Below are 12,184 nucleotides of genomic sequence, written 5' to 3'. Positions count from 1 at the left end.
TATATAAATATAATTTATATATATACACACATATATATACACACACACACACACACATACCACTTCTTTTTTTTTTTTTTAAAGCTTTTTTTTTTTTTTTAATTTTTTTTTTCAACGTTTATTTATTTTTGGGACAGAGAGAGACAGAGCATGAACGGGGGAGGGGCAGAGAGAGAGGGAGACACAGAATCGGAAACAGGCTCCAGGCTCCGAGCCATCAGCCCAGAGCCCGACGCGGGGCTCGAACTCACAGACCGCGAGATCGTGACCTGGCTGAAGTCGGACGCTTAACCGACTGCGCCACCCAGGCGCCCCAACATACCACTTCTTTATCCACTCATTTGTAGATGGATACTTGGGTTACTTCCATATATTGTCTATTATAAATAATGTTGTCATAAACATAGGGCTCCATTTATTTTTCAGATTAGTGTTTTCATTTTCTTTGGGTAAATACCCAGTAGTAGAATTACTAGATCTTATAGTAATTCTATTTTTAATTTTTTAATATAATTTATTTTCAAATTGGCTTACATACAACACCCAGTGCTCATCCCAACAAGTGCCCTCCTCAATGCCCATCACCCATTTTCCCTCCCCTGATCCCCCTGTCCATCCTCAGTTTGTTCTCTGTATTAAGAGTCTCTTGGGGTTTGCCTCTCTCCCTCTCTGTTTGTAACTATTTTTTCCCCTTCCCTTGCCCCATGGACTCCTGGTTCAGTTTCTTAAGATCCACATGTAAGTGAAAACATATGACATCTGTCCTTCTCTGACTGACATATTTCACTCAGCATAATACCTTCCAGTTCCATCCACATTGCTGCAAATGGCATGATTTCATTCTTTCTTATTGCCAAGTAGTATTCCACTGTATGTATATACCACATCTTCTTTATCCATTCATCAGTTGATGGACATTTAGGCTCTTTCCATAATTTGGCTATTGTTGAAAGTGCTGCTATAAACATTGGGGTACAAGTGCCCCCTATGCATCAGCACTCCTGTATCCCTTGGGTAAATTCCTAGTAGTGCTATTGCTGGGTCGTAGGGTAGTTCTATTTTTAATTTTTTGAGTAACCTCTGTACTCTTTTCCATGGTGCCTGTATCAGTACATTCCCACCAACAGTGCCCAAATGTTCATTTTCGTTTATATCTTCACCAATACTTGTTATTTCTTGTGTCTTTTTTCTTTTATTTTAGCCATTCTGGTAAATGGTAATATGTTTTAAATTTCAAATTCTACTAGTTTGAAATTGACTTTTGTATTTTAACTTTGTATCCTGCAATTTTGCTATAATTGCATCTGAAGCCTTTTAAGATGAGGGCAATTGCATACTTCTTGTCTTCTTGTATCTTTCTTCCACATGCATGTTTTCTTTTGTTCCTTGTATCTCAAACCCACTAGAAGGTCCGATATAATGTGAGTTTGAATATTTAACTCTGCTATACAAGATATGAAAGTAAATAGGATGATAACATTCATAAGAAATGTTGAGCACAGAGAGTAAATTTAAGCTAATAGATTATGAGATATAGGTGAAATTCATAGGCTGTATATAAATATGCGTAAGTTGTGTGAGGAAAAAAAGGCAGAATTCAGTAGATGTACTAAATATACATAGTAACCAAGTTACTATAAATAGAAGAAATGGAATATATGATTGAAAAGACAAGTTTTATTTATGGAGTAGAAAGGCAGAAAGACTAAGTCATGATCTTGCCACTTCAGGGCTAACAGCGATGTCATCTGTAAATTGGCTACCTATACATAACATCCAGTAGGGTCCTATTTTGGCCCACAGTGCTATGCCCAAGAAATGCAGATAAAACCTATATATCTTCACTAAGTTAACTGGCAAGCTACAGCTTTGGCCAAGTTTACCTTACTTTGGCTAAGTTAACTGGCAAGCTACAGCTTTGGCCAAGCAGCTTTGGCTGCTTCTCTGTTTTCTCCCATTAGCAAGTATGTGCCGTTTAATTCCTGTACCTTCTGTCTGGGCCACTGGCTCAAATCTCAACTCTGGTCCTCATAGCATACCATCATGGGGAAGATGTCATCAATGGGCAGAAATATCAGAGCATGTGAATATCACATAACCCAGGATTCAGATAGTGTGATTCTGCCACTCACCCCCTATCCTAAGCATGTTAACTTTATTGCTTGCTTTCCTCTTTATTAGCATTGTGTGTTTTAAATTTGTGTGTGTATGTGAACGGAGTATTTTAATTTGGTCTGTGAGCCCTCTGGGTTAGCTTGCTCTGTAATGTACTCCATGGCTACCTTTACATGAAGTAATTTTCCACTTGACGGTACTCTTCACTTTGAACTTCTGTAATCCTTCATCACAATCTGGGATTTTGAGCTAATCCTTTGAATCATCACATCTAGGTTCATGGAATGAACCTAGAATAAGCTGTGAAAGGAGTGCAAATTTATGGTGATTCTGTGGCAATCTTTAGCACCTGGTCCACAATGACAGCACTATGAGAACTTCTCACCTCTGGAATGAGCCCTTCCTAGGCAAACCCAGGAAAACTGAGCCAAAACCAGTTTATGTGAAGAGAGGAGTAGAAGGCTATTAATTCTGGCCCACCTACATTCTCTCCTTACTCAGAGTTGAGGAGGTCAGAGGTACTAACTGACTAGAACAGCGGCCTTCAAATAGTTTTGCTCATGTACCTCCTAATAGAATTTGAGAAACATATAGTCTCTTGCACAATTTTTAAGTTGACATTTAAAATCTCTCATTATAAGCTTAAGTAGCTGGAAAAGAAGTAGTTTCAGGTATACTATGAATGTTGACATTTTAAAGTAAAACAGTTAAGGGGTGCCTGGGTGGCTCAGTCAGTTAAGTGTCTGACTTCAGCTCAGGTCATGATCTCGCTTCACTGTTCATGAGTTCCAGCCCCGCATCGGGCTCTGTCCTAACAGCTTAGAGCCTGGAGCCTGCTTCATATTCTGTGTCTCCCATTCTCTGGCCCTCCCCTATTCTCTTTCTCTTTCTCTCAAAAATAAATAAAAACACTTAAAAAATTTGAAGTAAAACAGTTACATAAGTCTTTTAAACATATCTAATAAAATATAAATTCCATATGAATTTTAAAAAACATTTTGTTATGAACATTTTCAAACACACAGTAAAAAATAGTAAAACAAACCCTCATGTATTCTTTACCCAAGTTAAATAACCATCAATTTTCTTCTATTTTTATTTATACTCTTTGCTACTTTTAGGAGTATTTTAAAGCAAATCATAGTTTACTTAAAAATACTTTGGTTTGGTTTATCTAACAGATAATATTTATTTTAATACCATTTATTCATACCCAGTAAAATAATTTCCTTAGTTTCATTAACTCCCAATTTGTGTTCAAATGTCAACAATTGCCTCAAAAATGTATGTCTTATTAAAGTTGGTTTGTTTGAATCAGGATCTAAACAAGGTTTATGCATTGCGTTTGGTTGATATAATTTCTTTTATTATAAAATCATTTTTTAAATGTTTATTTATATAAGAGAGAGAAAGAGTGCATGAGCAGGGGAGGGGCAGACAGAGACAGAGACAGAATCCAAGGCAAGTTCCAGACTCTGTGTCAGCACAGAGCCCGACGTGGGGCTCGCACTCATGAGCCATGAGATCATGACCTGAGCTGAAGTCAGACGCTTAACCAACTGAGCCACCTGGATGCCCCTGGTTGATATAATTCTTAAGTCTCTTTTCACTTGTAGCATTTCTCCATCTTTATTTTCTATGTTATATAGACATATATGTCATATAGACATACAGACATCTCTACCTCCCATATTTCTTACAAATTAGAAGTTAGATCTAGAGTCTTGATTATATTCAATAATTTGTGGCAAGAATGTTTCACAGGTATTCCCATGTTTATAATCCCTGTGGAATCACATATGGAGAAATCATATATTATTTCAGTGTTATGTTAAAATGGATCAATGGTATATATGATATCAGTCAGATTCATCTATTATAAATTTCCCATCACTCTTACATCTAATGATGACAAACATTCCCTGGATCCATTATTTCATTAGGGTTTGTACTGTGGTGATTTGCTGCTTCTTTTATTCCATCTCTATGTATTAACTATGATTCTCCTTTGAATAAGAATCTTCTCTCACCATCTGTTTGGTTATCCTGAATTATAGCCCATTCAGGAAAGCAGGAAAGGTACATTTGTCATTTTTCAGAACAATAACTTGGTGCCCTAGCGATCAACAAAAGGTGAATGATCACATAATGAAGTTTTAAAATTTTATTTTAATATTTTTAGATGCTCATTGGTTTCTATATGTTCGATGTTCCGATCTTTAACATTTTTTTAATGTTCAGAGTGCCCCTCTTCTGCCAGTGGAATTCCCTTCAAGTTTGTTCCTGTGTCCTTTTGACATGCCCCACTTGTCTTTGATAGCTTCTTTGTTTTCAGACATGATAAAATGTGGTAGTTCCTGGTACATTTCTGGCCACAGATCTAAATACTTATAGGATTCAAAAACATTAAAACATTAAAAATATTAACCATCTGTTCCTCAGTGGTTGAAAATTGTATGTACTTTCTTTTCTCCTCAAACTTGTTTCTATTCCATTTCTTCTACAGAATTTTATCTTTCATGCTTGAAGTCTTTTATAGGCTTTCTTTAGGAAAGCCTATATATGGAAGGCAAGGTTCTAGACGTTGATTTGCTAATAACTATGTACACTTGCATGCCCCTTGGAAAGTCTCCCTGTGCTGTTTTGTTATTGGTAGTTAGTGTCCCAACTTGAAGACAGTCATGCCTCTTCTCTTCACTGGCTGACACATTGTACCTTCTATGTGCAAGTACATCAACTTTATATAGTGGCTACTATTCTTAACCCTTTCCTATAGATGAAGAAACTGATGTACAAAGATGTCTAAAGTGTCACAAATAGCAAGTGGACAGTGGGGATGTAAACCCAGATACCCTGCTCCAGAATCCAGGCCTATAACCACTATGTATTGAATGCCTTTTAGTTAGTTAGTTAGTTAGTTAGTTAGTTAGTTAAGAGAGAGAGAGAGAGGGAGAGAGAGAACATGCAAGTGAGTGGGGGAAGTGCAGAGAGAAAAGGAGAGAGCAAATCCCAAGCAAACCCTATGCCTTTAGCGTGCAGAGACTGACACCAGTTTCTATCTCACAGACCCAACTGGGACATCATGACCTGAGCTGAAATCTAGCGTTAGATGCTTAACCAACTGAGCCCCACCCAGGTACCCCTTGAATGCCTCTTTATAGAAAGGTGCAGGGGAGCCTGGATGGCTCAGTTGGGTTAAATGTCTGGCTTTGGTTCAGGTCATTATCTCCTGGTTTGTGAGTTTGAGCCCCACATCAGGCTCTCTGCTGTCAGCAGCGAGAGAGCTACTTCAGATCCTCTGTCTCCCTGTCTCTCTGCCCCTCCCCCACTCATGTGCATGCTCTCTCGCTCTCAAAAATATTAAAATAAAAAAATAAATAAAAATAAAAAAGGGTGGAAAAGCAGATCTAGGGATGGGCATGAGTGGAAAGCTTATATTCATGTAAAATGGTTAAGAGATGGAAAGTAAAAAAAACATGGTTTTTCAGTGAGTGAGTAAATAAACTATGCATGTGTTAATAAAACAAGGTAGTGCTGTTACCTGTACTCTGCTAAAATACCATAGTGGTGTCAGTCAAATTAAAATTAACACATTTTTATTTCTTTAATTTCTAAATAACAGTTTTCATTTAATTAACGTACATGAATGTTATCTGCAAACCTACTGTATTCTGCATATTGTACTTAACCTGTTAATACATTCTACTTCTAGTGAGGATAACACTTTTTATAGTAACATTACAGAAGAACTATTGCATTTAATAATTGTAATGATTTTACACTTGCACAACTCATTTCAGCTAAAGGTATCCTGAAACTATTTTACATGGAAAAAAGAAAACCTATACCTACCACTAAAATGATAAGTTACTGCTATATTTCAAGAGATATTTTTGAATGTTTGGTGCAAATTTTCTTAGTTTTTAATGATTAGACTATATATAATAAACACACCATGACAAAGTATTTCATTCTACAAGGTGATTTACTCTTTAATCATAAAGTTTTGCCTTGCTATACACAGCTGGAGTTTTTAACTTTTAAGCATTCCCCAATTAGGAAGACCTAACCTATGAAGGAATTGAACAGTCAATGGTTGTTGGTTGTTATGGAAGTCTAAGAAGAGAACCTTAGCCCTCCTAATGTGAGAAGCTTAAAGGAGGAGGGGCAGGGGGAGAGTGTGAAAGCCAACAGCCCTTTGGTCTTTAGGTGGAATACCAGAGGAGTGCTGGGCAAAGAATAGCTCTTTTTATTATTACTAATATGGAGAAAGAGAACATTCTTATTTTGATATAGACTGAGATTCACCTTACAATTTTTTTAATGTTTTATTTTTTGAGAGTGCATGTATGTGCCCGCAAGCTGAGGAGGGGCATAGAGAGAAAGAGAGAGAGGCATACACACAGACTCCGAAGCAGGCTCCAAGCTCTGACCCATGAACCCATGAACCACGAAATCGTGACCTGAGCCAAAGTTGGACGCTTAACTGACTGAGCCACCCAGGCACCCCGAGAGTCACCTAACATTTAATGAATGTCTACCATGTGCCAAACACTGTGCCAAATACTTTCATACTCACCATTCATTTAATCCTCATAACCATGTGAATAACTGGTTTTGCAAATGAGATGACTAAAGCTCAGAAAAGCTATAATACTCAAGGTCACTTATAGTTATTTGGAAGAGAAAGACATGATCTTATGTATTCTAGGTATATATTTCTCCATTATATTTGTGACTATAAGTTACATTACACTCCTTTTACTCTTCCATATGCTTAATTAAAAGTAAGTCTAGCAACTTGCTAACTAGCTAACTTGCTTTCCTGGATAGCAGTTTAGTTCACAGATTATCAGGAGTTTCAGGATTAGATTCAACTGCAAAAAACAAAGACCCTCTTTCAAGTCTTTGCTAGGATTTTATCACCTCAATGAGGCCTATACTGACAAACCTTTTTAAAAGTACACTCCCAAGGCACCTAGGTGGCTCAGTTTAAGCATCTGACTTTGGCTCAGGTCATGATCTCACAGTTCATGAGTTCCAGCCCTGCTTTGGACTTTGTGCTGTTTCAGCTCAGAGCCTGGAGCCTGCTTTGAGTTCTCTCCCTCTCTCTGTTTCTCCCTCTCTCTGCCCCTCCCCTGCACATGCTCTGTCTTTCTCAAAAATAAATAAACATTAAAAATAAAATTGCATTCCCTCCACTCCCAATCTACCTTGCCTGATCAATTTTTTTCCATAGCATTTATTGCCTAACATCTTACAATTTACTTACTTCTTATGTTTATTCATCATCTGCCCCCACTAGAATGTAAGCTCCACAAAGGGCACAATTTTTTTCCACTAATTGTTCATTGAAAAATTATATATAAGTACCTAGAAAACTGCCAGGTATATTGTAGGTGCTCAATAAATAATCTATGGATAAACAAACGCTTTTATTTAAGAATAGCAGTAAGGGGTGCCTGGGTGGCTGAGTTAAGTGACTGACTCTTGATTTCAGCTCAGGTCATGATCTCACGCTCATGGGATTGAACTCAGTGTCAGTCTCTGCACTGACAGCACAGAGGCTGCTTGGGATTCTCTGTCTCCCTCTCTCTTTGCTCCTCCCTTATTCATTCTCTCTCTCTCTCTCTCTCTCTCTCTCTCTCTCTCTCTCTCTCAAAATAAATAAACGTACATTGAAAAACTAGAATAGCAGTGAAAGGTAAAAGTAATATTTTTTGTTACCTTACAAGTAATATCCTTCCTGTTACTAGTGGTATGTCATGTTACCTAGGGACTCCTCATTATGATAGTAGGATACATCAGAGAGGAGACTGTGTGGCTATTTTTATAAGCAGTATGAGTGGGTGGTTACACCCTGGAAAGGGCCCTACAACATTCTTTGACATTATTTTTTATGGGAATATTCACATTTTTTTATTCTTAAGAAATTTGAGGTGATTTGTGTGCATTACTCAAGATTTCTAGGTTGTTGGGGGTGGCTGGGTGGCGCAGTCAGTTAAGGGTTTAACTCTTGATCTTGGCTCAGGTCAGGATTTCACAGTTTGTGAGTTCGAGCCCCACATCAGGCTCTGCATTGATGGCATGGAGCCTGCTTGGGATCCTGTCTCTCCTTCTCTCTGCCCTTACCCACTTGTTCTCTCTCTTGCTCTCTCTCGCTCTCTCCAAATAAATAAATAAACTAAAAAAAAAGAAAGATTTCTAAGTTGCAAATAAGAGAATCCCAACTCAAACTATTTTAGCCAAATAAAAAAGAGAGAGAGAGAGAGAAATCTGTTGGCTCGGCTCACATACCCAGGAAAATGAAGAGATAGGGTTGTTTTTTAATACCAGGTTTCAGGATTCAAATGTCATCAGAAATCTCTCTCACTTTTTAATCTCTCTCCATCTCTCACTTTTGTTTTTATCTGTTTTGGCTTCATTCTCAGTCATGGAGGTTTAACATTGTTCTGAAAGGTAGCAATTCCAGAGAACAGAGCATGGCTTTTTCTTTACGGGGATTCTGATTTAGCCATCACTGTTTCTGGGAAAGGCACTTAGATTGACTGGTCACAGGCATACTCACTTCCCTACTGGAAAGTAAGGCCACATAATTTAGAATTCTACATTAGAATCAGGACAAAGGTAGAATCCAAAATGGAAAGGATGGAGGACAGGCAAAAAAAAAAAAAAAAAAAAAAAAAAGCATTGTGGTACACTTTTCAATAACATATTCCTCATGTTAAGGTTGTTATAATGAGCAATTTTCTAGCAAACAGCAAAAATGAAACTGCTTTGCAATAAATTACCATTTTTTGCTTTCTTGAATAGGATTATGCCATTCTTTTTTTTTTTTAAGATTTTATTTTAAAGTAATCTCTATACCTAATATGGGGCTCAAATTCATGCCTCTGAGATCAAGAAGGGCATGCTCTACCCACTGAGTCAGCCAGGGACCTAGGATTATACTATTCAAAGACTCAGATTCATACTTTTGTTTTCCTTTAGACTTCATCTCTGTTGTTTTATCATGATATCTCACATTTAGCAATTGCTGCATAGCCTAGAACATGGTGAGAGAGAACTTGTGATTAATGCCTAGCCCCAATTTATGACCCTAGAGGATTTTACCTTTTTAATTAAATAACATTCTTCCTAATTTTTAGCTGAAAATGGCAAAAAGAGACACAGATGATCATGGAGCATCCGTTTCTCAGTCTTCTTTATCCCCCTTGACTAAAGCCATGAAGGCATCACAGCAGAGCAGCACCAAAGGCACCTTCAGTGGAGATACCGTTCACCCAATTTACAAATGTATTTCAAAAGATTTACCAAGGTAAGAATATTATTTCAGCAGCTTACACTGAATTCTGAAGGAGATAAAGTGCCTACAAAAAGTTGTCTAATTAAATGTTCCTGGAGCTGATGTCAGTATTAACTTGGAGATATGATGGTTTATGAAGGTTGTTGCCTCAATTAGAGCCCTTCAATTTCTTCTATTTTATGGGAAGAAAAAAGGTAGATGATGTAATAAACATAAATTATGCCTGGAGTCTGACTTGGACAGTAGTATAATGATAATAATAATGGCAGGACAGATAATATTGGCTATATGCCAGTCACCATGCTAACCTCTTAACCTGCATTATATCTATTTAGTTCTCTAAACAGCTCTGTGAGGAATATAAGGCAGGTAGTATTTAAACATTTCCGTTTTACCTATAAAGAAACAATTACCTAGAGAGGTTAATTAACTTGACCAAGATCACAGAGCTGGTTAAGTACAGAACGTATGGTTTGAACCCATATGGATCTAACTCCACAGCAAGAACTCTTCTCTAGTATATTCTACCACACTTCTCAGAAATACAAAGCAGAGGAGGCAGATGTATTTTTCCTGTGTTTTTGTCTATTGGAAAATGAAAGAATAAAAAAGTGTCTGTTAGGTTTTGTTAAACTATTGGCTGGCTAAATGTGATGTCATAGTCTTTATGTTAAAAAGAAAATGTATACTATAAAATCGTTGAAGAGAATATTCATAAACTAAGGATAATGTTAATATCTTATAAAAATGCCCAGTTACATTTATATCTTAACACAGTTTCATTATTTTTTTACGTATCAGTAAATTTAGACGAAAGTGAAATCTAGACTTTTAGTGGGGTGCCTGGGTGGCTCCGTCGGTTAAGCATCCTACTTTGGCTCAGGTCATGGTCTCCCGGTTCGTGAGTTCGGTTCATGAGTTTGAGCCCCACATCAGGCTCTGTGCTGACAGCCCAGAGCCGGAGCCTGCTTTGGATTTTGTGTCTCCCTCTCTCTCTGCTCCTCCCCCACTCATGCTCTGTCTCTCTCAGAAATAAACTTTAGACTTTTAGCTAATTTTTGTTTTGCTTTATTCCTCTGAACTCTGAGTGCATATCAGCAGTGTCTGAGATTATTTACACAGTGTACTAGCTATATGGCTAGATAATTTTTTAGAACATCATTACTCAATATAGTTATACTGTAGAGACATAAGTTACTCGTGAAAGTGTTTTCCTCAATAAGACAATGGAAAACAATTTCTATTTATTTATTTTTTTTTTAATTTTTTTTTCAACGTTTATTTATTTTTGGGACAGAGAGAGAGCATGAACAGGGGAGGGGCAGAGAGAGAGGGAGACACAGAATCGGAAACAGGCTCCAGGCTCTGAGCCATCAGCCCAGAGCCTGACGCGGGGCTCGAACTCACGGACCGCGAGATCGTGACCTGGCTGAAGTCGGACGCTTAACCGACTGCGCCACCCACGCGCCCCTGGAAAACAATTTCTAAATAGGATTTTTAAGTATTCCTTTATACAAATGCCGTTGCTAATAAATGTGTGTTTACACATTTTTATTGCTTTAGAATTTATTTTTACCAATTTCCTTTTCAAAATCATACTACATTCACTTTTTATTCCAACTATCTTTTGTGCTTTTTTAGATTCTTTATTTTTTTCTGCTAGAGCTAACTGTAATTTCATTTATACAGTTTCTTTCTGCTTTTTTTCTCATTTTCTTTCTTTGATTCTGACTCTTTTTAACTCTGGCTTTTTTTGTCCTTTTTTTAATGTCAGTCTTTCTTTTCATGTGACACCTTCCTACTGCCTGTTTTTTAGTAGTTTATTTCAATGTGGTACTCATATTTCTTTGTCTGAATCCTAATTTCTTTTCTGTCACTATTACATTTTACCATCAACTTTGATTATGATGTACCTAGAAAATAAAGTAAATCTCCTGGTAATCGAATGGAAGTCAAAGACAATGCCCAGAGATCTTTTACTTTCATGCAAAAGAAAATGATGAGTTTCAACCTGAAAGGGGTCAAGTTCATAAAGGCTAATGGTAATCTAAGATCTGTTGGCATTAATATGATTATCAGAGAGAGGCAATTTTCTCTACGAATAAAGACATTTTCCCCCTGATTGAGGTTAAAACTTTTCTTGTCTCATTCTTGTTTTCCTTGCCACCTTTCTTCCACAATCTTTGTGATCATTTTATGAGAAATAATTATTAAAATATAGTCAGTTTGTTGTTCTTTTACTTATATCACAAAAGATTATGTTTCTCTCCACTAAACACACTGTACATTTTACAAAATATGCCCACATGTATTAAATCCATTCATTGCAGCCATACAGTGACCAGTCACTTTAGTCTCATGTTATTACCTGATGCTATTAATTTATTCTATATTGTATTTACATTATTCACTCTTCACTCTTTCTTGTGTTCTTTCAGTGTTTTTTTCTTTGTCCTTCTTCTATATTTGTAGCAGAGTGAAAACTGCTATACCAGGATCCTTCCCTCAACAAGAAAACTAATCACCATCAGTGTAAATGAGTTCAATAAAATTGTGCCAAAGAAGGTCTGATCCTCCCATTTTATGACTTACCAGTACAAGGTCAGATGACTGGAAATATCTAGCATCATTCTTATGAAAAGCAGCACAATAGGAAACTTTTCCTACCTAGCTTTGGTGTGATATATTTCCAGGTACACTGGCACAGAGCACCAACCTTTGAGACATGGATGGCAAAATTAATTATTTATTGGTAACTGGTAT

The 12,184-nt window shown here is 37.0% G+C and overlaps 1 protein-coding gene across 2 annotated transcripts in view; it reads left to right on the top strand.

The window, feature by feature from the left end:
• The window catches only part of DCDC1 (doublecortin domain containing 1), a 491,420-nt gene that overhangs the window by 17,794 nt on the left and 461,442 nt on the right, over positions 1–12,184 (top strand). For both annotated transcript variants that reach the window (XM_047878425.1, XM_047878424.1), the window contains exon 4: positions 9,264–9,433. In XM_047878425.1, coding sequence (XP_047734381.1) covers positions 9,264–9,433 — 170 coding nt within the window. The remainder of the gene's footprint in view (positions 1–9,263; positions 9,434–12,184) is intronic.

The sequence above is a fragment of the Prionailurus viverrinus genome, chromosome D1 (genome assembly GCF_022837055.1).
Source record: "Prionailurus viverrinus isolate Anna chromosome D1, UM_Priviv_1.0, whole genome shotgun sequence".
Lineage (NCBI taxonomy): Eukaryota > Metazoa > Chordata > Mammalia > Carnivora > Felidae > Prionailurus > Prionailurus viverrinus.
The sequence above is the reverse complement of the archived record's forward strand: the minus strand, read 5'-3'. Positions and strand labels throughout refer to the sequence as shown.